The following is a 27,204-nucleotide window of genomic DNA, read 5'->3' on the forward strand; positions in this document are numbered from 1 at the left end:
CAGACACATCAAACATCCGTCTCCTCACTGCTGTTGGTCACTTCACCCTCTTGGCTTTCAGTGTTCTATCCTTCACGTATCCTTCTGAGGTGTGTTCAGGTATCTAATCAGACGTCTATTCCCAAATCTTGGTCTCAGGTCTGCGCAGACCAGAAGCAGGCTCAGCTGTCAGGAGACAACCTTCCTCTCCAGTCGGTCCAGGTCAGCCTCATCGTCAACACACACACACACACACACACACACACACACACACAAACACACACACACACGAGCAGAATAGACGTGATGGACTTGACAGGTGAGGGGGAAGGTGAAGGGCGTCAGGTGGACAGAGATCTCTGTTGGGACGAGATTCCAGGAGACGTAAGTCGGACCCTCGTATCCCGTGTGATCGTCACCTCAGGGTCACCGCTAATCCTCTGCTAACATTCCTCTCATGATGACCGCTGTGCTCTGTCATCAGGCACATCCTCTCATTCATGTTTTCACTTTCTGAGATGAAAACAGGCGAAAGAACCCGCAAACACTCCCAGCATATATCCTTTTGTTTTGATATCATGCTGTGCAGAAAAATGCCTTCAACTTTACTGAAAGAAAAACAGCTGGGCTGCATTTCTGGATGCTGAAGTTCTTCTCCCCCCTCTCTCTCTCTCCCTCTTCTTCCTCTTCTATCCTGTCTGCCTGTTTCTCATTGCTACAAACAGCCTTTAACAGAGTTCAGCCGGCCCCACCCGAGCGGACTCCGTCCATGAGCCAGCCTAACCAGGGTAAGTACCTCCAGACTCTGAGCGGGGGTCCTCACGCTGCACACACAGGCACACGCACTGATGTAGAGAGGCAGACAGGTGAGATCACACAGAGGCCATAAAACCACGCTCCAATTGTTTTATTAAGCAGCACTAACGTCCACCCTCTGTGGGATTCCTCTTTAAACCACAGGCGGAAATATTTTCACTGTGCTGGAAGTGAAAAAACGAGCTGTGAGCTCTTTGATACGCTTTCAAGATGAGCGATGATGTGACGTTTGGGTTTGAACTTCTCTCATGGAGCATCCAGAGATGTTTCTGAAGTGGGACGAGTGTAGAAGATATACCTCCTTTGGGCAAAATCAACAAAAGGAATCCCCTTTAACCTGCAAAAGCATCAATGTTCTATTTAAACTGCTCTACCTGCCTTCTCCTGATGCTCCCCCCTGCAAACCGCTTCACCTCCTCCACCCCAGCTCCTCCACTCCTTCCTGATGTGTCTGTTTTTACCAGTGTCATACGTATCATCACTGATGCTCCGTTCATGGTCTTTGCTGATGCTCTCCCTGCCTTGGCTTTTCATGTGTGGACATGAAAGAGAGGGGAGGTGTGCTCTCCCCGCCTCAGCCCAATATAACTTATTGCATGCAGATGATTCATTCTTTTTACGAGAGTGGTCCTGACTGAGTTTACTTTTTTATTACTGCTGTGCAAATAGACATTTTAATATGGGGTCTAATGGAGGTTAATGGGCTTATGGAGCCAGACCCAAGTGGACACTTAAGGAACTGCATTTTCTTTGCACTTCTGTCTTAGCTCTAATTTTCAACACCAGAAGCTGCCTCTTGATTTTGCTCCTAATCCTACACACACAGCTGAGCTATGTTTGCTGCAACAGCTGACTTTGTACATCATACAAATAGATCTTCATGTGTGGAGAGAAAGGGGAGGTGTGCTCCCCCTGCCTCAGGCTTTGGCATTCCACGTACACACATGGAAGGGCAGGGAGCTCCCAGAACAGAGCCGTACCGCCAAATATAACTTATTGCTTGCAGATAATTAATTATTTTGACGAGAGTGGTCCTAACTGAAGGTCCTTTTTTAAATCAACATGTTTCTTAGTTTTTACTATTTCTATGGCCTCTAATGGGGGGTCAACGGCTTTGGAGCCAGACCCAAGTGGACACTTAAGGAACTGCAATTTTTGTACTTCTACCTTAGTTTTACTTTTCAACACAAGAAGCTGCTTCTTGATTTTGCTCCTGATTTTATACACATGTAAAAGAGAGAGGAGGTGTGCTCTCTCCACCTCAGGCTTTGGCATTCCACGTACACACATGGAAGGGCAGGGAGCTCCCAGAACAGAGCCATACCGCCAAATTTAACTTATTGGAGGCAGACGATTAATTCTTTTGATTAGAGTTTATCTTGTTTTATTGAAATGACATCAAAGTATCTTTAAGATGTTATATCCTCGTGTCAACAAATCTTCTCATAAAGACTCAATACGTTTGCACAGTCACATTTTAAATTACAAGCAAGCCTTTTTCTTCACACTGTGTAAATATTCCAGTAACTACACTTTTATTCGACAGTTTGAAGGAGTTTGCTTTGGATTTTGATGAACTGATCCCTCTCCTGCGCACCTTTCTTGTGAAATAGATGTGCAAAGAGTTTTTCTACTTTTGAAGTACCAAAAAAAGAAACGTTCAGATGCAACAACACAGCACAGATAGTTGTTTTTTATACTTCTAATTAGGCATATATCCAATCACAGTTTAGGGTTTTGGGGAGCATGTCATCCCTGGCTGCCCTGACTGTCTTCGTCCTTCTCATCCTCTCGTCATGTAGCCTCGTCTCTTTATTCTCTACAGATATAAATCTCACTGTATATGTTCATGATGGGGGATTTGTTCACTATCAGAAGCCAACATCATCACGTACATGTCACTCTGACTCAGCAGCAGTCTCTCATCTTCCTCTTTTGGAAGAGACCCCTGTAATCTCTCCCTGTCAGTGCAGGTATAACACCTCCTGACAGATCCCATCTGCCCCGGCCTCTCCCGTCTCTGGTGAGTGCTTTCAGAGACAGACGGGATGAAAGCAGCAGCACAGAGTGGCTCCCAGAGAGACCTGATCCGCGGCTCTGCAGGATCTGGGTCGACTCTTCGGCCTGTCAGGAATAGAAAGCTCTCGCCGAGGTTTGGCTCGGTGGGAAATGTGCTTCTGTTTTTGCTTCTGAGGAATGCAAACCAAAGGATCCTAAAATTAGTCGAACTGCAGTATATCTATTTCAAAGATGGCAGACTGTATGATATAAAATCTAAAGCTGGAGCATCACCCGTGTGACCTTTCTCTGCAGAGTGTGAAGTGTCTATAATGATAATATTTGACTTTATTGATCTCCTCAGGGACATTCTTCATCTTTGGGGTCAGAGGTCAGAGTAGGGACTCTCCAGCAGGGTGCATGCTTGCTGTCGTTGGAGTTTTAAACTCTGATTTATGAGTTAAAGGCTCGCCCCCCCCCCCCCTGTCACTCTGCCACCCGTCTGCCCCAAACAGATGTGTGGATTTACAGCTCGGCGTTCTGGAAATGTTACGACGATGCAGTCGAGCCGCACTGCTGTAATGAGGTGTCCCCATGACAGCCACTGAGGTTAATGAAAAACCTCTCACCAGATCCAGTTTGTTAGATCTCTGTGTTGGTCTTTAAATGCGTTGCACATGTTTGTATGACTTTAAGAGAAAGTGCAGTTCACTCCTGCTCCTCCAGACGTTCCTCAGACTGAGATTCAGACTTTTCACCTCTTTTGAACTCCTTGAACTCCAGTGGCAGTACTCGTCATTAGAGCGTTTCTTTCTACATCTATGCAACGAGGCAACCTCCAAGCTGGGGAGGGACGGTGAAGAGATCAGGGGCCGAGGTGGACGTAAAGCAGCAGCTTCACCTGTGTGAGCTCCGGTGATACGAGCTGCTGGCCGTCTTCATCCTAACATTATAGTCTTCACTGTTTTAGTGGATTTTTTTTAACCCAAAAAACATTTTTTTCAAATCAAATTGTTTAGAGTTATATCATTTAGAATCATATTGTTGCATATCATATTGTTTTAAATGGAATCATTTTCAATTCTACTGTTATTGTTTTAATTTGAACGAATACATTTTGTATCATTTTGAAGAAATAGTTTTTAATCAAATCCTTTTGAATCGAATGGTTTCAAATCTTATTGTTTCAGATTCTATCGTTCTGAATCAACACAGTTATCAGACAGTATCATTTCGAATTGTAACGTTTCCGAATCCTATTATGTCAAATCAAATTGTTAAAATTGAAACGATACATAATGTTTTGAATCGTATCAATGGAATCAAAAAGTTTCAAATCAAACATTTTGTGTCCTTTCCAATCGTTTCCATATTGAATCGTATTGTTTTTTTATTATTATAACCTTTATTTAACCAGGAAATGCTCATTGAGATTAAAAATCTCTTTTCCAAGAGAGTCCAGGCCAAGAGAGGAAGCAGCACAGTTACAGAGTTACAATTTTACAATAGACATAAATACAAATATCGGACGCACACAACAGCTACACAACAGGTACCTCCAGAAAAACAGCATGTCACATTTAAACAAAACATCTACAGGCAGATGCTTCAGCCTCCAAGTCGTTTAAGGAGCGCTTAAAAGCATTCAAAGATATCATATCAGACAGTTTTAGATCGTTTTGTAAAGCATTCCAGGTCGAGGGAGCAGCAAACCTGAAGGCCTTTTTCCCTAGTTCAGTCCTGACCCTCAGAACAGATCGTAATAAAAGATCCTGAGATCGAAGATTATGACTTCCTGAGTTCTTCTGTGCAATATATGCGAGGAGGTAAGAGGGAAGTAGTCCTAGGATGCATTTTGTAAATAAGAAGATGCCAATGTTTTTTCCTGCGTGACGACAGGGAGGACTATTCTACTCTCGAGTACAGCACACAGTGATGAGTCATCGTTTTAAAATTTGTGATAAACTTCAAAGCTCCAAGTTTTCAAATTGAATCGTACCGATCCAAATCAGTATCATATTGTAACCTTTTACATCTCATCATATTGTGAGGCAGAGCTGGAGATATTTGTCCGAACCCGAACCCGACCCAACCCAACCTGACGGTTTGCTCATAATTTCTATCATTTTAAACGGGCTCGGGTCGGGCTCAGGCTTGCGCGGTATATGAGCGGTCAGGTGAATCTGGACTCCCCTCAGCAAGCAGTCGTGCGTCAACGGCACGAGCTCTTGCTCATATGTAAAGTGATAAAACAGGACCTCTATAAGATCGCATCATTCCTCTGACCAAAATGTAACCAGCTGAGAATGTTGTCACACTCAGACAGGGAGGACGTACACGCTCATGCCCGCACTCTTCTGCAAGCTCTGCACGGTGCTGCAGGTCCACGACGAGATGTGGAGACTCCAGACCCAGAGCTCTCCAGAGACGAGCGCGCTCCTCCTCCGGGAAAAAGAACGACTTTTTAGGAGTGGGGACGTGTACAGCGAGCTGACTGGGAAGACGACGAGGTACTCGTCAGGGAAGATGAAACCAATGTTCTTGGCTGGTGGAAGATAAACAGACCATCCTACCCAAAACTTGCTAAATTAGCCAGATCAGTACTGAATAATGTCGGGGCAGTCGGGCTGTAAAAAAATCTAGGTCATTCGGGGTCGAACGGGTTCAGGCAGAATTCTGTCGGGCTCGGGTCAGGTCTAACTTTTAAGGCTCTATTGGGGCGGCTGTGGCTCAGTGGGTAGAGGCGGTCGTCTATCAATTGGAAGGTTGGCGGTTCGATTCCAGCCCCGGCAGTCACATGCTGAAGTGTCCTTGAGCAAGACACTGAACCCCGAATTGCTCCCTCTGTTGTTCAGAGGTGTGTGAATGTGAACGAATGAGATTAGCTAACACTGATGGTCCCTTACTACATAGCAGTCTCTACCATCAGTGAGTGAATGGGTATGAATGGGTGAATTTGACGAGTAGTGTAAAAGCGCTTTGAGTGGTCAGAAAGACTAGAAAAGCGCTATATAAGTACAAGTCCATTTACCATTTACCATATTGTGAGGTATTGTATGATATCACATACTGTAAATATGATATATTCCCCAGAAGGTCGTCTTGACCTCGCAGGTTTAACTCTGCGTGTAAAAGTCAAAGAGGATAAATGCTGATTCATGGTCTGCTGTAACACAAGAGGTCGGAGTATCCCCGCTCGTCCTCTGACCTCCTGGCCTCCCTGATCACCGAGGTGACTATGATCTGAAGAGTTAACCTCAATCCTGGTAAAGCACTCGTTTCATCAGAATTATCAACACTGCTGTCTGCTGTAGAGCACTGTGCCTTTGAGTCGCAGCAGATTAAGCTAATCTCTGCGTCCTACTATCTACACTGTCCCTGGTTTGACACCAACTTTAGAATAATACTCCCACGCTTCACTTGGCTCTCCCACCCCGTCATCGTCAACAAAGGCCCAGCTCGCTCGCTGCCACTGGATGGGAACCTCAGAGCCCGGCCCGAGTGTTTGTGTAAGCTACCCGTCCACCGCAGGGAGGGGTTAACTGGAGTGTGTTGACGTGGATCGGTCAGTTAAACAGATGAAATGCTTTGTTATGGTTTCACTCAGCTGTTGGGGCATCTAGTGGTCAATCATCGAGTCTGGCTGATGTTTTTGATACACTTAAACTCAAACTTTGACTGTGTGGAAGTAGAAAACAGAGCACACATCCCTCAGCCGTGCCTCCTCTGTCTCTCCCCTGGAGGATAACGCTAAACGCTTCAGCCTTCAGACGCTCAGTCACCGTCTGTCTCTGTGTCTGTCTCAAGGCTGAACATCTTGTGCATACCCCACTAATAACCCGGCAGGTTCAGTGGAGGTCACAGGTACGCTCCTCCTTGATGCTGAACAAAGCTGTCTAATCTCCCCCCGCACAGCTTTTCCCAGAAGGGAGTGGGCGCCTCCCTCCGTGCCTCGTCCTGATTGGTTCCCAGGTGCTCGACGACCAACAGGTAGGAGAACATTCAACATCATTTCTTCTCTCACCATTCATAAAACATGATCTAAGATATGTTTCATGTAATGTTTAAACACATAGAGGTAAGTATGGTAGAGGGGGAATATTTGAGTTAAATAAATGTTATGTTAGCCACTAAAATGCTCTAAAAACATCCCATAATTAACTGGTTTTGAGCTTTTAACTCATGATATAAACGCTGACTCCATTGCTTATTATATGAAGCATTTTTTAAGTTCTCATTTGAAGTCAAACATTATTAAGAGAGGCTTTTATTTTGGAAAATACACAAGAAATGCAGTTTTGCGAGTATCCTAGGCTTCAAAAAACGTGTTAAACGCCCCTTGAAGCCTTGAGTTTAGCAATTCAGCCAAACCCTGGAACCAGAGGTGACAACATTTGACAGAGAGAGTGCTAAAAATGAATTAGCTGCTGGATTAGAGTCCAGCTAAGAGTACAAGACTGTTTGTGGAGGATGCTGACCCAGGTTGAGTTTTCTGGGACTAAAGAAAAAAGCACAGTTTTTACAAATAGCCTGAAATCCAAAGCGGTTGCTCGTACCAGGCATGTTTATGTCAGCTGTAAAGTTCGACGTGTTATCATGGGCTGAATGGAGACTGATGCGCTTTTTGGGGCCGGCCTCTAGTGGCCAATCAAGGAACTGCAGTTTTTGGCACTTCCTGAATGGGCTTCATTTTTCAGCCTAATCACCACTTGGACTATAAAGTTAACAAGCTGTCTTATTTCTGGTCCTTACTGAACCTGAGAACATTTTTATTCAAACTTTGGTTCAATCAATATTTTTAACGTTACCTCCTCTTAAAGTCTTGTTAATGTTTGACTCCACTAATGATTACTTTAGTGGGCTAACATGTTCAAAACATGGATGTTACAAAGGAAGGTTTTCCCCCTCATGATTCATCCATGGTTAAAACTGAAAGTTTTAACACGTAGAAATAATTTAACCATGTTTAATATCTTAGTGAGCGGTGTTAGCATGTTAGCTATTTAAAGCCTGTATTAATAGCCTGTTAGTATGGGAGCCCTAAACGTACATGAATCCATGCGTTTCATTTCCTCTGTTTCCCCGTGATGAAGAGTTACCTTCAGTTGTTTTCTGGAACATCAGACACGACACGAACACATCGACGCACAAGTATGTGGAGCTCACGTCCTTGTCGACCACTGCTGCGTAGGGTCAGAAGTATAAACCTGGCTTTAGACTGGGTCATTATGGGGATTCCTGGGCTTTTGAACCGGCCCCAAGTGGACACTTAAGGAACTGCAGCAGCTTCATTTTTCAACTCTGAAGGCTGCTTCTTGGTTTTAATGGGAAAACTAGATTTGTTATCTTGATGCAAAGAGAAAAGAAGATCTGAAGGAAACAACTGAAATCAACTCATCACAGGACAAGAGAGTAAATCAAATGTATGGCTGCATGTTAGCTTAGGGCCTGAATGTAACCCTCCTAGTCCCTGATGCCCCCCCTCTCTGCTGTACATTCAGATGTTAGTTACGGAGCTCCAGACTCAGGATACACGTGGAGTGAGGCAGATGCGTCTGAGATGACAGGTAAGTCAACAACATGACAGCATGGTGTGCACTGCCCCCTGTCACACAGGCAGGGTACTACACATGTATATGCTTCTCTGTTGCATGCACATACGCAGCATGCTTGAGTTAGCGAAGCAGTTTGGTATCTGCTGACCATGTATGTGTTGAATTGGCTCCATATGTAAGTACATGCAATGTGTCTCTCAGGACGAGTGTTAACATACCAGCTGCCTGCCATATGAGCGAGTCCTGTGAAGTGTGGAGACGAGCACAGAGCAGGATGATAGTTAGTGCATGAGAGAGAGAGAGACACTGTGAGGTGATAATGCTGCACAAAGCTGTTTCTTTCATGGGTCTGGGATTGGTCAGGGAGTGCGGGGTATGTGACCAATCACAACCATGAAAATGTGGTTTCCTCTTGAGTTCATTGTGGGAATACTAACGGGTTTCACGACATCCTCCTCTAGCTCGGGATCACAGGCCTGATATGTCAGAATATGAGCGCTGGTTTTATAACTTTGGACCGTACCGTAAGTGTGTTTTTATTCTTTAAGTTGGGATCTAACATCTGTGTGGGTTTCACTTTTATATGTTCATGTACAGACTGAAATGTTTGCATGTTTGACCTCACATCTCTCATGTTCCACATTGTGTTATTTTTGCTGACACACGAATAGTTCATACTTTTTTGAGATACAGTTTTGAATTTTGGTTGTGTCATTATTGTACATTGTTGAGGTAATGCACCCCTTGTGTTGTTTATGTAACGCACACACTGCCATATTTGATCGGTTATATTGGCATTAAACCCAGAAGAGAAGAAATTCTGTCACATTATAATAAAACAAAGAATTTATCTACAGAAGCCAGCGGAGGATTGGTCCATATGACACTCATAAAGAATTGGAAAGAGTCGTTCAACATGTTGGGAAATATAAATTCTGAGCTCAGGAGTTACAAAAGAAGATTGATAGCACCTTAACTCAGGTCCAAAGACGCCAGCAGCCAGTTAGCTTAGCTTAGCACCAAGAATGTAAACAGGGCTTAACTTTTAGCTGTCTACAAAGGATGCTACGTATGTTAGAGCTATAGTAAAGTGAATGTGGAGTGTTAGGTAAAGGATCATGCATGTTAGCAGGTAGTTATCTTTTTAAAGATGGCGTGATGACTTCCTGTGACAGGCTGAGTTATTATCTGAGGGGCTCAGTGTTAGCTTGGTCTCTACCTGCAGCAGGTGTGCTTTATGAACCAGCTCTCCTCACCTCCATGCATCTGTCTCATCTTCATTGAGGATTTTTACCCCCCGGTGTGCGTTAGTGACAAAGACACAACCGGGGGGACGTCTGTTTAATACTTGATGTTTGACGTTGTTGCCATGGTTATCGTAAAAAGCTCGGCATCTACAGCTTTATTTAATCCAGTTTCTTGAAACATCAGACACCTTTAGTGAGTTTGGATCAACTCCCTGTCATCAGAGATGAAGATGCATTTCAGAGTGCCGTGAGCTGACTGTCTGTCCAGTGCGCCTGTCACTGCAGGTGCATTCAAGGACCGTCGTAAATGTGCAATACAGACCTTTCATGGCATTTTTCAAGAGAGTCAAGAGAATCAAAATACAGTCACAGTTGTCACAGAGAGAATGTTTCCTATATCGACAGCCTTAGAGTGTCTGGATATGATGCATTCAAGAACAGTACTGTTGTTTAGTTTCCCCTGCTTCTAGTCCTAATAAATCTAATCTAATGCTAAGCTAGGCTAACTGGTATCCATCTTTGCATCCAAGTCTTTCCCCCTAAATGTTGAACTACTCCTTCAGAGCTGCTGAAGATAATCACAGTTCAGTTGTTATATCCGTATCCATAACACTGAAATAAACAAACCACTTACAATATGGCGCATTCACAAAACCCAGAGCCCTCACTGTCAGATTACAGGCCATGGTTACCAATGTTTGAACAACATCCACATCCAAGAGAAGGGAGATGGTTTGGTAGAGCGAGCTGGCACCACAAAAATAAAAATACCACAACACATCCACCGAATGAAACCGGAGGAGGCGTGTGGAGAGGACTGTGATACGATGATGTTTGTATTGATTTTAAATCTCTTTACTTTTAGCACCTCGAACCTCCGACCCTGACACCATCCGTAAAGTACCGTTGGATACAACCCATACCCGAGGTGAGCTGAGGAACACACACCTGTCTAATCCAGCATCAGTGACATCACCAGACATAATCCTGCCCTGCTTTTTAGCTAACGCTGCTTTAGCTTTCTTATTTTTGCTTTAGCTTAAATGTGTTTGATTAATAAGAGTCTTTTTGTAATCCAGTAATCATGTCTGCTGCTTTGTGGTAGCAATGTGCTAACGCTTGGCTTGTATGATATCTGTGCAGTGGAGCCGGTGGATGTCTGGAAGCCTGAAGCTAACCTGTATGAATCAGGTGAGATAGCTTGCACGCTGCTGCAGCACCATCAATGCAATGTGACCGGGGACTTTTTATGGGAGTTTTGTGTTCTGGACTGAGTCTTTGTCATAGATTTAATCAGAAAAACATTAAGTCTGTAAATCTCATATCAAAACGTAGGCTCCTATAAGACACAGCGCTGTAGGAGCCTCATTGATCAACAGAGCTGCCAATCATGGTGTTGTAGCTAACATTTATATAGCATCAAATAACTTATGAAAACTAAAATTATCTTAAAACCTACATTTTATTTGACGTCCATTTTTATTTTAAAGTTTGACCCATGTCCCATATGCTTATATGGAGGAGGCGGGCCTTATGACGTATACTGTAGCCAATCAGGATAAGGTGCTTACAAAAAACAAGATTCAATGGTTACAAAAGAAACCAAAAACCGTCTCTTACACTCAGGACAGGCGGCAAGGACAAACTTCCTTTAACAGGCAGAAACCTCCAGCAGGACCAGACTCATGTTAGACCCACATCTGCTGAGACCGTGTTGGAGAGAGGGACAGAGGGAGAGGGAGAGGAAGAGAGACGATAGTAGGGAGACGGATAGTAGTAGTTGTAGCAGCTGGAGCCTGGAGATCCAGAGGAACCTACGAGACAAGGGAGCTCAGGGACTCCAGAAAGGTCTATGGTTAGTAACTTTAATGGGACAGGGAGAGTTAAAGTGAGAGACAGGCAGAGAGAGGAAAGAGAGGGAAAGACAGGATCCCAGTGTGTCAGTCTAAGCCTATAGCAGCATAACTAAGAGCTGGTCCAAGCCTGATCATAAGGTGCTTTAAATATTTTTGGCTTCACTCTTGGGTAGCTTACATCTCATCCATCACTCTACACTCTGTGGTCACCACAGATAGTGTCCGTCTGTCAGCAATACACAGCTTCAGCTAGCTTGCACTTGATTAGCAACACGACACTGTGGTTTACTCTCGCGCATAAAGCTAATTCAGTATCCATGCGGCTTGCTTGGACCGCCGATCCCATCATACTCATCATCATCGTCGCTACGATCATGGATTTGAATACTTAAGACGCTGCGTTTAGTAGCCAGGATGTACGTCAACGTCGCCGCCATATTGGTAGTGGCATTCCTGAGAGTCGCACATACACATGTACGTGGAAATATACCTCCTGACTGTTTTTATACGACTGATCCTGTCGAAATTAGACAAATTCCCATTGACATATCGCAGCAGTGGGACAGAACAGTCAATGCAGCATTTACATATATATGTCTAAAGTTACAACGTCCTCAAGACAGGTTAGCATTTAGCATTTGTCGACACGTCAATCACCTGCCGTTATCAATAACACCAGTGACACAGCGACAAATTAGCTTATTAGAATGACACTTTTTATGACTCAGCACTTTTTTCCCATCTTGTTATAACTCAAATGATTTAACACCTGTTGAATCTGAAGGTAGGAACAGTCTGGAGTAAGGTAACACATCAAACCAGGCGTTAAAATAGCACAGGTTAGATCAACGATCATCGTGTATCGCTTCATTGGAGCGACATAATCTTTATTAAATATGATTATATGTAGTATTTAATGCATGTTACAGTCTGATGTATCCATATGTTTATATATAGGTGTGATTCACACATTGCTCCAAAACACGACTATTTTCCCCACTTTTTGTTCGTAATGTTTCCAGTAAATCCCACGTCAGAGAGTATTTTCCAACCAAACTGAGACTTGGTAATGAAAAGCATCTGGGTTATTACTCAGCCTGTATTTTTAGAGATTTGTAGACCAATTCAAATGTAATGGCTGCTTGAGGTTAAAAATCTTTGCCTGTTTGGCGTAGTTTTTCACCACAACAAATACCGGCTGAGGTTTGGGATCTCTGGAAAGCGTGCCATGTGAAACTTTTAATTTGATTCCGACCGGTTTTAAAAATTTACGAAGCTATAAGTGTTTGATAACATGTGATTACACTGTCTTACATTATTAAAGGTTATGCTTTAAGATTGAATGTTTTGGGACTAAGTTGTGTTTAGTGATTACATCATGAAGAAGGTTTAAAGTATTTTAACTAAAAAGTGATTTTCATGTGATACTTCTGTGTTTCTTCATTTTCAGGCTTCAGTGTCAGAGAGCAAGAACCTCCACCCAGAGCACCTGAGCCAGTCTCACAGGGAGACCCAAGTATGTTCAGCAAACTCATGTGACCCCTCTGAGCATATAATTCATATTTGATAACTGCTTCCAAGATTATAACACTCCTGGTGACAATTAGCGTCAAATATTCATCGCAATTTTCCCATACTGAGAGTCTGTGCTTCGTTAAAGAAGCATTTAGAGTTTATTTTATCAACAAACATCTGTGAGGGCATTTTTTAAATTGCAGCGTTCACGTACCGTTTCAACACCAGAGAAAGGTCATGAGAAACAACTTCACAAGTGTGCTTCCATGATGCAAACCATGCCTGGACGTTTATCTTTCCTAGGCAGCTGTCAGAGGAGCTCAGTTTGGTCTTTGCAGAAACGCTCCTGGTGTGCAGAGACTTGAAGAGTGACCTAGATGTGGATTCAGTCAACACAGTCCATTTATTTATTTCCTGCAAGTGAATCAAGTGCACTAAAAAAAGAGACAAACAAACTTCAAACTTACCAGATTTTGTGGTGGAGCGGTCACAAACCATCCGCCCTCCTGACCTAAACACTGATCTGCCTCTTATTTATTTACCTCAGCTGCAGCAAACAATAACACCCTCTGAATATACAAAAAACAAGATTCAATGGTTACAAAAGAAACCAAAAACTGTCTCTCACACTCAGGACAGGCGGCAAGGACAAACTTCCTTTAACAGGCAGAAACCTCCAGCAGGACCAGACTCATGTTAGACACACATCTGCTGAGACCGTGTTGGAGAGAGGGATAGAGGGAGATGAAGAGAGAGAGAGAGATGATAGTGGGGAGACGGATAGTAGTAGTTGTAGCAGCTGGAGTCTGGAGATCCAGAGGAACCTACGAGACAAGGGAGCTCAGGGACTCCAGAAAGGTCTATGGTTAGTAACTTTAATGGGACAGGAAGAGTTAAAGTGAGAGACAGGCAGAGAGAGGAGAGAGAGGGAAAGACAGGATCCCAGTGTGTCAGTCTAAGCCTATAGCAGCATAACTAAGATCTGGTCCAAGCCTGATCCAGCTCTAACTATAAGCTTTATCAGAAAGGAAAGCTTGAAGCTTACTCTTAAAAGTAGAGAGGGTGTCTGCCTCCCGGACTCTGACTTCTACTCTCTTCCAAAGGAGAGGGGCCTGATAACTGAAGGCTCTACCTCCCATACTACTTTTAGAGACTTTAGGTATGATGAGCAGGCCTGCATGTTTGGAGCGTGAGTGTTCTGAAGGTGTCTGACCATTAAGAGCTTTGTAGGTCAGAAGAAGGATCCTAAATTCTATTCTAGGTTTTATGGGGAGCTGGTGTAGAGAAGCTTAACACGGAGAGATGTGCTCTGGTCAGTACTCAAGCTGCAGCGTTTTGGACCAGCTGGAGAGTCTTTAGATAGGACTCATTTAGCAGAAACACTTAAACATGATCAAAAGCGTCGCCTTTTCATGTGTCTGTTCGACTTTTTGAGGCAGCAAAGAAACATCTCACCAAACGCAGGAACTGAATCAGCTGTGACGTGTTGTGTTCCTGCAGACTGTAAGGTGGACCTGGCCTTCCTGATGGACGGGAGCTGGAGCATCGGGAAGAGGCGCTTCAAGATCCAGAAGGACTTCCTAGCCGAGGTCGCTCAGGTCATAAACGTGGGCTCAGCTGGACCCATGATGGGAATCATCCAATACGGGTAACCTTAACTGCTCAAGAGTAAATCTGCACTCTGGGTTTAATAATCCATGCACACAGATTTATAATCCCTGTTCAAAGTCAACCCTTAACTCCAGGGAGATTGGACTCACTTAGTCCAGTCCTTGTGATCTGGAGGAAGAAATCACGTGTCCACAGTTTATGAATCCCGTGCCTTCAGACTGCAGATGATTGAGCACAGATTATTAAACTATGGGCATGAATTATTCATCGTGTGCATTGATATGTAAATCAAAAGCACAGATTTCCACATGGCTCTTTTTCAGATAAAGATGTGTGTTTGTGTGTTGTGTGTGTGTGTTGTGTGTGTGCAGGGACGACCCAGTGACAGAGATCAGCCTGAAGTCTCACTCTAACTCCAGAGAGGTGAAGTCTGCCGTGGATAAGATCGTGCAGAAGGGAGGTCTCTCCAACGTGGGTGAGTGACCCGCTACAGTAAATGCCAACAAGCGCAAGTGTGAAAGTCTCAGAGCTGCAATTATCACATGGTTTACTAGGCAGGCACATATTCACATGCAAGGAGGGAATTAAATCTAAATCTGCTGTGAGACACTGTTAGCTAAATTACAGTCCTGTCAGCCTTGTGTTTTTCCCTCCGCTCTGACGAAAGTGCGTTTTTGGTTTGGGGCGGTCGAGGGGGTCAGCGCTCCGAGGCAGAGAGCTGTTTTTCTGCTTGGCTTGGTGCGTCAGAACGCGCCCGCTGCCACGTGTCTTTATGGCTTGCTAAATTCTGCATTCACATAACTCTGTTTGTGTTTGAGCTCTCTAATCATACGACAGTGTGAGAGGCTGTGAAGAGTCTGTGCTTCAGCCTGCTATCATGTAGACCACCAACAAGACCAGCACTGAGAGGACGGGTCTATTTTAGTGATGGTAGAATGTGTGCAGATACATGTTCATATTTGTGCTCTGAACACGTTTATGCAGAGGCTGCAGCTTAGACTAACTTTGGATCGTTAGTTGCGGTCCGCCATGATTCTCTACTCGTGACTTTGTTGATTCTCTGCGTCACACGCCTGCTGACTGGAAAGAAGCAAGGTGATCACATCAGTCCTGTCCTTGCATCTTTAAACTGGTTGCCTGTGAACTTTAGGATCCAGTTCAAGGTCTTGTCTTTAAGTGTTTAAATGGTCTGGCACCGTCTTATTTATCAGACCTTGTACAGCCTCACAGTACATCCAGAGCACTTAATTCATCAGACCAGCTGCTCCTGGCAGTACCTCGGTCCGGACTCTCTACTCGTGGGGTCAGAGCCTCAGGGGCGCCCCCAAAGCTGTGGAACAGCCTACCTCTCCAGGTTAGAGCTGCACAGTCTGTGGATCACTTTAAAACACTGCTGAGAACCCATCTTTGCTCCTTGGCGTTCAGTCCTAGCTAAACAAGAATCCTTGGCTTCTTACTTCTTCACTCTTTCTATTTCCTAAATTGAGCTCTTACTGTTCTTTAATTGTTTTTATTTGTTGTTATATTGTGTATGATTATATTGTATTTTAATATCTGTACAGCACTTTGGTCAACTGAGGTTGTTTTAAATGTGCTTTATAAATAAAGCTTGACTTGACACGTGATGCAACGTTACACCGACACAGCAGGTCCTGACAGAGGAGACAAACTTCCTAGTAAAAAATTCTCACTGATGTTTAATCTGAAAGATCTAAGTCGCTGTTAGGAACTGAAAAACACGTTCCTTATCGAATCCACGAATCTGAGAAACTTGGAACCGCTTTCTGTTACCAAAGCTGAACAGTCTCATCCCTAAATTCAGACTCTCAGGAGGAACAATCATCTTAGAAACCATGTGTTTTAGAATCAGTGACAATTACAGTCCTCTATCTGTGACAGGCTTCGTGAAAAGGACGCTTTCCTCCTTTTAAAAAAGATCACAACTGAAATCTGGCTCCAGAAAAAGAACCCCTCAGGAGCCTGAGCTGTTAGACGCTGACTTTAGAAAGAGCTGGAAGACAGTTAAGAGGGAAAACGGCCTCTTAATTCAGCCTGTAAATCAAGTATTGAGTGGAAGCTGCAGCTCCTGTGAGAGACAGTTTAAGGAACTTGATTTATGAATCATCCTGTGACCTCATTTGTTCGCAGTTTGTATTTTCCTGTCATTAATTTTAATTTCTACTTGCTGAACTTGCGATCTAATAAATTAATAGATGAGATAGGAAACTGCTTCTGTAGACTGAGACATGTTTCAGAGTGACAGCTTTGTGAAACCAGCTTCACTCAGCATTCCTGCATCAAGCCTCGTATGAAGCATCCTTTAAACTGTCTCTCTGCTGCCCCCTGGTGTCCGTGCAGGGAAAGCCCTCACCTACATCAACAGGCAGTACTTCAGTGATGCAAACGGGAACCGAGGTGCGGCTCCAAACGTGGCCGTGGTGCTGGTGGACGGCTGGCCCACGGACAAGGTGGAGGAGGCGTCTCGGCTCGCCCGGGAGTCCGGAATCAACATCTTCTTCGTCACCATTGAGGGTCCGGACGACAACGAGAAGCAGAACCTGGTGGAGGCCAACTTCGTGGACAAGGTGGGGTAGACTGGGTGCTTCATTTACAGACATTTAACGTTACTCAGTTCCTGTTTGAGCACTTCTCTCAGAGTTCATCAGCTCAACTTAAAGTGTGCAAAAGATCCTGCAGGAAAAATCTTTATTAGGAACCTGAATCTGCTGCTTCAGACCTCTCAAAGACCGACGTGGTGCTGATGTTTTTGAGGTTTTGAAGGGATTTAAAAAGTTAAGATGTGAGCGTGTCTCTCCTCCTGCAGGCCGTGTGTCGGACAAACGGCTTCTTCTCCCTGCCGGTGAGCAGCTGGTTCGCTCTGAGGAAGGCCGTGCAGCCGCTGGTGAAGAGAGTGTGCGACACGGACCGCCTGGTGTGCAGCAAGACCTGCATCAACGCCAACGACATCGCCTTCGTCATCGACGGCTCCAGCAGCGTGGGGACCGGGAACTTCCGCACCGTGCTGCAGTTCGTGGCCAACGTGACGCGGGAGTTCGAGATCTCGGACACGGACACGCGGGTCGGCGCCGTGCAGTACACCTACGAGCAGCGGCTGGAGTTCGCCTTCGGGCAGTACAACAACAAGAACGAGCTGCTCAACGCCATCAAACGCATCAACTACTGGAGCGGAGGGACGAGCACCGGGGCCGCCATCACGTACGCCGCCGAGCAGCTGTTCAGCAAATCCAAACCCAACAAACGCAAGATCATGATCGTCATCACGGACGGACGCTCCTACGATGACGTCAGAGCTCCTGCGCTGGCCGTGCATCGCCAAGGTCAGAGGTCAACCTGAAAAATATGTGTGTGTGTGTGTGTGTGTGTGTGTGTGTGTGTGTGTGTTGTCAGTGAGGTGTGCAACAGTGTGTGTTTGACGTGACAAACACACACGTGAACCCTGTGAGTGTAACCCCTCTCTCTGTCCTCCAGGTGTGATCGCCTACTCCATCGGCATCGCCTGGGCGGCGCAGGACGAGCTGGAGTACATCGCCACCGACCCGGACAAGGAGCACTCCTTCTTCGTGGACGAGTTCGACAACCTCTACAAGTTTGTGCCCAAAATCATCCACAACATCTGCCAGGAGTTCAACTCTCAGCCCAGGAACTGAGGACGCACGCAGCGGGGAGCGGCGTCCTGACAGAACTCAGATTGTAAATTTGCTCTCTCTGCTGCACAGACGGCGGCGGCGGCGCTGGATTGGCTGCGGCGCCTTTATTTGAACGGGGGAGGGGTTTGAGTTTAGGGGAGGACTGTGGGAGCGGGTCCCAAATGTACGGTGGTGCCGATGTTAAAGGGTTTCGACACAGCGGCACGCTCACGTTATCTCTCTATCAAAGAGAGCAGAACATTAAATATCTGATAAGAATAAGAAGTAACACTTTACAAAGTTTAACACGTCGTCACAAAGAGCTTTATTAGTCTTTGAAGTTCAGATCAGCTGACTCTGAGATAAACTTCTCGGTTGCCAGGTTGTGAAAAATCCCCCTTTATGTCAAACCTTTTCTTGGACCTGGAAAAAAAGCTGCTGTTGATCAGAGCCCGGTTCTTCAGGACGTTTAATCTGAATAAGTCTGATTCAGATTTGGGAATGCATGTTTCCTTCCCACCATGAATCAAATAATCCAGATCACTTAAATCCAGTTTTTTAAAGAAAATAAATGGATCAGATCAACCTGATCCAGTTACAGACTTACAGCCAAGTTCCACCAGATCCGTGTCCGGTCGGTCTCTGATCCTTAACAACTCCGCATCTGATAGGTTTCTAATCTAATCAATGTGTTAACTTCCACTGGATCCGCCCCATTGCGTTCTGGCTGCATCGCTGATCCGGCAGGTCGGAGCCCTCCATCAATCTCAACAGAGCAGATGGAGCGGGACAGGAAGTCAGGTTTCACCAAAACAAAGTGAAAACATCCGGTTAATTTTCAGAATAAAACACTCTGTGTTATCACCAGATCGTATTTCACTTAACTACAACAACAAACCAAAGTCATGATGAGCGGAGCCAGGCCTGGAGTCAACAGGTCAGAGGTTTTCAGAGGACCAGAAAGACAACATGGATGAGGAGAGGAGGAGGAGGAGAATCCTTGATTCAGTGATTACCACAGGAGAACCTCGGTCACATGACTCCAGCTGTCTGGCGGTCCTGCGCCGTGCTGTGTTCTTAAAACGAAGCCGGTGGGTGTTGACGGACAAGAGAGCACAGAGCGGACCAGACACGGATCTGGTGGAAGTAACGGGTTTGAAAGATTACCAAATGCCTTAAATGGGACTACATGCTGTATAGGTAGATGTAGTCCACAGGGGGGCGCCAGAAGGGGACAACACCTGTTTTTAGTCCCTGTAATCAGCTCTCTGCTGATATTTTGGATCCAAGTTATTCCAATCGTCCTCAAAAGTTGTGAACACAAACTGGAGGCTTCATCCTGGATTTGATCTCCCGATCCGTTCCCATTGGAGAATCCTTTTTTGTCTTTTGAGCAATCCAACTTCAAGATCTGATCCAGTTTTAATCCAAACAGATTACGTTGAAAGACTGGGCCCTGATCTGTTCATTTTGGGGAACTTTTTTTTGATGCATTTTGCACCCAAAGTTTATGGATTTGATTTGAAACAAGTTTAATTTAATCTGATCGAGTGTTTGGACGATAAAGACAGAAAAATAAGGAAATAAAAAGACAATATAGAGATTAATAGATATAAAACTATCACACCTGTTTCCTTCTTTAAAGATAGCAGTGGGTTATTTTGTTGCAGATAAATTAAAATAGAAAAAGGGATTTTATTCCAACCTCACAAACCCAGAAGTTTCTCTCCAATCCAGCATTAATAAATAATTCAAAAACATAAATAAAGCCTTTAAATTCAACGGAGTCAAAGCGTGTCGTTAAAGAAAGCGGTGCAGAAGTGATGAACGAACATTAAGCTACTTTACGGGACACGTGCTCGCAGAGAGATGTAGATTTAAAGCATGCCTAGCACTTCCTCTTATGGCTGAACATCCATTAACCTCATAATACGGTGCATTTTATACAGTTCTCTGGAGAGAGGAGGAACTTTGGTGCGTTCGGAGTTAAAGTTTATAGTTAAAGTTCCTCTCGGTACGGGAGGGGAAACGGGGCCGAGAGCAACCACGTGAAAGAGGAGCGTTTTATCGTCTTCTCGGGAAAGAAAGAAAATTTATCGGCTTTGTTTTCTGAAAGTTTGGTTGCTTGGAACATCGCAGGCGTTCCTTTGTTTTGTTTTTTGAAGAGTATTTATGATTTCTCCCTGTCGTGTCCAGTTTGTACATATGCATATTAAAAACCTTTCGCTAAAAATGTTCAGATATTTGATCAATATTTTTTTGCAATTTTTAATAAAATAAAGAAAATGAAGACTTTCAAAGACGATGTTTCACTCTTTTGATTCTTGACTCTGTCAAATACAAACACACTCATAGAACATTTATCATTACATAAACCTGACTGTCACTATCCAAAGGAGTCATTATCTGGGATTTCATGGACAACTATCAAACACACATGTGAATGCATTTGCCATTTATTGTTGTTTGTTTGTTTATATCCATGATTAATTTATACCTGATTCCCTTACTCCTTACAGTATCAAGGGATTTATCTCACTGTCACACTGGTTGAATTTTTGGCTAAAAAGTTACTGAATCGATTTCAAGTCACTGAATCGTTTAGGATCGAATCGTTCTAAATGAACAAATATCGTCCTTTAATCGCATCGGCAACCACGAATCGAGTCGGTGTTAAAAATAATCGTTACACCCCTATAACGTACAGTGCTAATAACTGATTTTGGTAGTAGTTCTAGATCAGGGGTCAGCAACCTTTAACACTCAAAGAGCCAATTGGACTCGGTTTCCACAATAAAGAAAACACTGGGAGCCGCAAATCCTTTTTGACATCTAAAATGAAGATAACAGTGCATATATTGTTTTTCTACCTTTATGCTATGTATAAAAAACTAGAGTTGCTTATGAAATCAATGAAGTGCTACAGGGAAAATGACATTATTTCTGTATGCAAAGAAAACATTTTAAACATTTTAAACTCTGGGGAAAAAGAACATGCTGGGAAGGTTTATGTCATAAAAAGCCAAACTTAAATGATCCATCTGCAAAACAAAAATCCTATGTGACGTCATCCTTCATGTACCAGAGCATGTAGCAGAGTGTTGACCTAAATTGAATTTTTTACTTTTAAAAGCGCACTATTTCACCAAACAATATAAAATACATATCTGTAAAGTATAAGTGTCGATGTGTGAGACCCGCCAGCGGGAATTTCGAAGATTGTGATGCATATTTTGAGCGGCAAAATTTTTTTTTTAAATAAAGCTGCTTTCAGTTCACAATAATCTTCAAATTTAGAATTACAAAAACTAACAAACAAAAATAGAACACATTTAAATTGATCATCATTTATTTTCCAAAACCCCAGGGAGCCACAGTATAAGGATGAAAGAGCCGCAGGTTACTGACCCCTGTTCTCAATGTAAAATAAATATAACATTTCACCAATTTCATGACCATCTTCATAATTTGAGGTTTAGGGGAGGCTTCCATGTGTGTAATCCTTCAGAGTAATTTTTTTTTTTTTTTAAATCAAATTATAAAAACAGACTAACATTAGCTATCTCTACCTAGGGGTGTAACCGTGCTGCATGAGAAAGTTTAAAATCAGTCCACTTTAAGTTAAATTCATCCATGAAAATTACTCAATAGACCCTACTGTTTGTAAACAGTCAGGAGTGCGCACGCAACTTTTTGATGACGTAGCTGTAAATGGGTCTCTCCCTTCCGCATTCTTTCAAACAGCTAATGATGCAAAGTTCTGAATGACTGTAAGCCTTGATATAATCAAAATGACTGTTATTAATATATATTTAGTCCTCACAGAGTTTCTACTAGTGGATAAAAGAGCGACACACCAAAAAGCTTTACTTTGAACCAGGAAGTAACGGGTTAAATTAGCCGTTACTAGCTCTTTAACATCACAGCTAATGGGGGTCCCTTAGCTTCCGGTACGAAGTGGACACTGCAGTTTTAATAATAAATAAAATAATAAAATCTAAATAATGTTCGGATCATCTTTTATAAACTCTGATGTTTAGTTTCCGGTCATTTCACTTTTCACGGATTTATCGACCGTTAGTTTGAATCCAACAGACTGACCTACCTTTATCTTCTGCGCATGTGCAGTCTGTGTGAACAGGCTAGCTTCCGCCATGCTAACGATAGCATGACACGGTAAAACAGCCTCAGTGCGGCAGTTAGCCGGGTCGAACTCGAATATAAAGACGGAGCAGTTAGCGGGTTCGGTTCTGAAACTCTTGGACGTGGGCCGGTTTCGGTTGGACCTGTATTCGTGGCCCAAGGATTGACTGTTTAACACAGGCCCAAGCGGACATCCGGGGGCGACCTTTCAAAATAAAACCATGTGTGTAACTGGAACAGGAAAAAGTGACGACAAAATAAAAGCATCAAAAGTAACATTTTTAAACCAATATTTTCATAACCCATCTAACACTTAAATCCACTTGAACCACATATTTCACAATCACCATCTTTTCTAAAAAGATCCAAACCAGAGGCGGGTTCTTGTTTTACAGCAGGTTTTTATTTGAACATACTTTCATATACAAACCAGTGACTGAGAAAATGGCTCATTTGAAGCTGTACGCCACATGTACAACATCTTGATTGATTTTGAAACCCAGGATTGTTTTCCTCCTCACAGCTTACAGCAAACCGGAATACCTCGGACATTTCTCTTCATTCAGTGTGTGATGGTTAACTCATTATTTCAAACAGTCCTACAGTACTGCACTAATTTCCTGCTAAACACTGGACTACTGTAAATATCCGGACATGATACATCACGTTGTAGTCGAGCATGTCCACACGGTTGGGGAAAACTACATACAGTACAAGCCATTCAATTCAAACGAGAGCAAACTGGCCAAAATCAGTTAGTTATTCCTAAAATGGACATCTAGAACCAATCTGAGCTGTACTTATAACCAAGATGGTTTACTTTGGACACTTATGTTTGTAATCTGAAGTGTACAGTTACCTCTAATGGACAGACGTTATATTAAATGGTCTGTATCTGTCTACCAGCTTTGCCGTGAAATGCACAAAGTTGATTCCCCGACCACACTTATCAAAAAGGAGCACTCAAACTCACGCTGCACAGTAAATTTTAAGACTGAATATATATTTTGTTTATTATAAGCATTTGTAATTTTACATCCAATGTTAAAATCGACAACATTGTGATAACCAGCTCCACGTCTCTGTCGCCGTCCCCTCCCTCCCTGTTCCCAGAAACAAAGCTTGTTAAAATAACATTTTTCCGAGACCTTTTTAAAGCAAAGGCACATTTTGTCGAAACGTGTTTTCAAAAGGAAAATAAAGGCAGGCCAGCGAGAAGAGTCCGTCTGGGAAGCAGAGAAGAAGAAGAAGATGATGAAGAAGAAGAAGAAGAAGAAGAAGAAGTGAGAGGCCTCCACGACAGCTCCAGCGAGCCTTCAGTAACCCACATCTCTGGAACATCACAACACAAAACCTGACTTGGAGTAAAAGGACTCAGACTCGGTGCGTCTGAGAGGAGAGGTCAGAGGTCAGAGGTCAGGGGGATTTGGGTTAAGCGTGAAGTCACAGGGCAGAAGACCGGTGTGAAATCTCATTCTCCACTCCACACTCTCTAACACTTGTCCTGAGCCTCCTCGCGGCGGAGGTTGAGTTTAAGTCTGGGGGTTCTTGGGCGGGTGCTGTGGGGGGGGGGGGTCACACCCAGGCCTGCCTGGATGGAAGATGAGGGACTTGAGAGCAGTTCTCCTCCTCCCCTGCCGACCCTTTCATGGCCCGTTTGAGGCTACGGCTACATGGTCTACCAGTCCGACATGAAACCAGTGAGCTGTGAAAGGTGAGGCTGGACCCGTGCCCGAGGGTCCCTCCCCTCCTGTGTCTCTATTGGTCCCTGATCGCGGGAGGCGGAGTCATTGGGCGGGGCTGCAGGGAGAGACGCAGCTCCCCGTCATACAAACACTTTGGCGAGAGCGTCTGCCCCGGCGCTGGCGATGTAGCACTTTGACGGGTGGAACGCCACATCGTGGATCGACTCCTCGAACTTCTTCCTGTGAGCCGTGAACTCCTGGATGCAGGTTTTACTCTCCAGGTTCCACAGGCGGATGGAGCAGTCGTGACCTGCAGAGGACAGGACGGTTAGAAACGCTGATATATCACTGATTTCATCCAGAGGAACTGGAAATGTGGAAAACATTATTTATTCTTTCACAGCGGTGACCCTGACACACAAATCCTCAGCTCTGAAGGAAGGAGCTTCATCCGCCCTGCTGTGTGTCGTCTCTCTGTCACAGCTCTGCAAACACTGAGGATTTGTGACAAGCTTCCAGCATCGTATGCAGACGCACCAGCTACAGATTTATTTATTTATTGAATTATTTTAAATAAAATAAAATAACAGGGTTTGATAGAGAAAAGTACAAATAAAATTAAAAAATATGGAAATAAATAATTACATAGAAGTAAACAAATAAAAACAAAATTAATAAAATGATTTAAAATAATAAAATAAAGATTTAAAAGTCCATTGTTCGAAAAAGAAATGTTAATAAAATGTAAAATAATTAATTCATACTAAATAAATAAATATATTAAATTAAATAAATAAATAAAAAAATTTAATGGTTGGAAAAAGTAAAGTATAAATAAAATGTAATTAAAAATAAAAATAAATGCAAACAAATTTAATGAAAAGTTAAAGAAAAAATTATATTAAAATCAAAAAGTTCATGATAGAAAGAAGTTAGAATTAAATACAAATTAAAAATTAATAAATGCATAATAAATAAAAAAATAAATACAAATAAATAAATAAGAATAGTCGCTGGTTTCCAAAGAGAAAAGCAAAAATAAAATGAATGTAACTTTAGATTATTATTAATTTTATATCAAATTTAAAGAAAATAAATCATTCAAATAAAAAAAAAATTTGATAATGTACAGTATATCCCAAACCAGCCCATCAGAGAGTCACCAGTTACCTTTTAATATCTGTTGCAGACACTAAGAGAGCAGAAAGGAGAAAGAAAAGCAAAGACTTCTCCTTCCATCTTCTGGTATCAAAAGAAGATCTGGTATCTTAACGAATATTAACCCTTGATGTTCTGCAACTCTTCCAAAAAACCCTGAGCCCATCCTGAGCCTGTGTCCCTGTAATCTACACGGACTCTCTGCCAGTCTGTGTCAGCAGCTAAAACCCCTTGAATGAACTGACAGAAGGAGACAGGGGAGCGGATACTTACTGCCCGACATGAGATAGAGTCCGTTCGGATCCACAGCTAAGCTCGTGACGGCGTCCAGGTGAGCCACCATGGAGTGAATCAGCTTCCCGCTGTTGTTGTCAAAGAACTTGATGTGTCTGTCCTCCTGAGCCGTGATGGTGATGGGGAGAGTTGGGTGGCTGAGGACCTTATTGATCTGACAAGGAGTGCCTGGGGGGGAAAGAGACGGGGACAGTCGAGATCAGGAGAGTCAGAGAGAGAGAGGAATCACTTCTTCTGTGATGGAAACAGAAAAACACTGAGGGAGAAAGGAAGTTCCTTCAGCTGCCACTAGATGTCACTCAAGAGCTTCAGGTCTGACTCTACTTCCTCTCTGCAACCCTGAAAGAGACTTTCACTGATTGGCTGTCAAACCTACCCGGCTCCAGATTCGACTCCAGATTGAGGACGAGCTGACGGGTCTCCATGTTGAAGAGTCCGATCTGTCCGTTTGTGAAGGAGGTGACGAGGTGGGCGGGTTCGCTGCACACCAGGTCCACTGAGGAGGGAACTCCCAGGTCTGAGACAGAAACGTAGAACGTAAGTACTTCATTTACACACTGATAAAGAGAGAATTAAGCGAGAGTGAGGCGTACTTTTGTCTTCGTTGAACACGGCGAGGGCGGGGGAGGTGGTGTTGGCGTCCCACAGCCTCACGGTCCCGTCTGCAGAGCAGGAGAGGAGGCGCTGGTGTGCGCTGCTGTAAACCAGACCCCACACTGAGTCGGTGTGTCCGCAGAGTGCTCCACGCAGCATCGAAGAGTCTGACACACAAAACAGAAACAGTCAGTTAACTTCTCTCTCTTCATCTCCCTCTATCCCTCTCTCCAACACGGTCTCAGCAGATGTGTGTTTGGTCCTCCTGGAGGTTTCTGCCTGTTAAAGGAAGTATGGTGCTTTAGGTGAAGACTGAGCGGGGAACTGACACACTGGGATCCTGTCTTTCCCTCTCTCTCCTCTCTCTGCCTGTCTCTTACTTTAACTCTTCCTGTCCCATTAAAGTTACTAACCATAGACCTTTCTGGAGTCCCTGAGCTCCCTTGTCCTGTAGGTTCCTCTGGATCTCTGCTGCTGTGGACGTGCCAGGCTCCAGCTGCTACAACTACTACTATCCATCTCCCCACTATCATCTCTCTCTCTCTCTTCATCTCCCTCTATCCCTCTCTCCAACACGGTCTCAGCAGATGTGTGTCTAACATGAGTCTGGTCCTGCTGGAGGTTTCTGCCTGTTAAAGGAAGTTTGTCCTTGCCACTGTAACTTGCTAAATGCTGTAAAGTGCTCTGCTCATGGGGGATTAAGATGAGATCAGACTGAGTCCTGTCTGTGAAATGGGACAGGATCTGATCCTGGTCTTGATGTTGGGTCTTTGTTAATAATAGAACATAGAGTACAGTCTAGACCGGCTCTGTTTGGAAAGAGTCTGAGGAGAACATTTGTTGTGATTTGGTGCTTTATAAATAAAGATTGATTGATGTGACTTGACTTTAACTCAGCTCTGTTACCGTAGGAGTCGTAGGGGTCGATGTTTGGGTTGGGGGTGTTCCAGCACTGTATGGTCCCGTCGACTCCTCCGCTGAAACACTGCTCCCCTGAAGTGCTCATCACCACGCTCAGGACTGCCCCCCTGTGGTTGAAATGAAAACTCATCATCAGAACATCCCGTCTGTTAAACATACAGATTCCTACTCCTGATCCACGCTGT

At 43.8% G+C, this 27,204-nt stretch overlaps 2 protein-coding genes across 5 annotated transcripts in view; one reads left to right on the top strand and one right to left on the bottom strand.

Annotated features, from left to right (window-relative positions):
* Positions 1–20,514, top strand: part of vit (vitrin) — a 43,624-nt gene extending 23,110 nt beyond the window's left edge. For 3 of the 4 annotated variants that reach the window (XM_034682559.1, XM_034682558.1, XM_034682560.1), the window contains exons 11-23: positions 139–201; positions 705–767; positions 6,709–6,783; positions 8,295–8,360; positions 8,810–8,872; positions 10,461–10,523; positions 10,739–10,786; positions 12,902–12,967; positions 14,467–14,614; positions 14,949–15,052; positions 16,936–17,162; positions 17,402–17,915; positions 18,067–20,514. In XM_034682559.1, the coding sequence (XP_034538450.1) occupies positions 139–201; positions 705–767; positions 6,709–6,783; positions 8,295–8,360; positions 8,810–8,872; positions 10,461–10,523; positions 10,739–10,786; positions 12,902–12,967; positions 14,467–14,614; positions 14,949–15,052; positions 16,936–17,162; positions 17,402–17,915; positions 18,067–18,245 (1,679 nt within the window). In that variant the 3' untranslated portion in view covers positions 18,246–20,514. The remainder of the gene's footprint in view (positions 1–138; positions 202–704; positions 768–6,708; positions 6,784–8,294; positions 8,361–8,809; positions 8,873–10,460; positions 10,524–10,738; positions 10,787–12,901; positions 12,968–14,466; positions 14,615–14,948; positions 15,053–16,935; positions 17,163–17,401; positions 17,916–18,066) is intronic. The other variant, XM_034682561.1, reaches the window with a different exon arrangement.
* Positions 20,515–22,748: 2,234 nt separating this feature from the next.
* strn (striatin, calmodulin binding protein) overlaps positions 22,749–27,204 on the bottom strand; it is a 45,329-nt gene continuing 40,873 nt past the window's right edge. The window contains exons 13-17 of the mRNA XM_034681689.1: positions 27,005–27,126; positions 26,098–26,265; positions 25,881–26,021; positions 25,484–25,672; positions 22,749–24,362 (exon numbers count right to left, since the gene is read on the bottom strand). Of these exons, the coding sequence (XP_034537580.1) occupies positions 24,193–24,362; positions 25,484–25,672; positions 25,881–26,021; positions 26,098–26,265; positions 27,005–27,126 (790 nt within the window). The 3' untranslated portion in view covers positions 22,749–24,192. The remainder of the gene's footprint in view (positions 24,363–25,483; positions 25,673–25,880; positions 26,022–26,097; positions 26,266–27,004; positions 27,127–27,204) is intronic.

Source organism: Notolabrus celidotus, chromosome 4 (assembly GCF_009762535.1).
Source record: "Notolabrus celidotus isolate fNotCel1 chromosome 4, fNotCel1.pri, whole genome shotgun sequence".
NCBI lineage: Eukaryota > Metazoa > Chordata > Actinopteri > Labriformes > Labridae > Notolabrus > Notolabrus celidotus.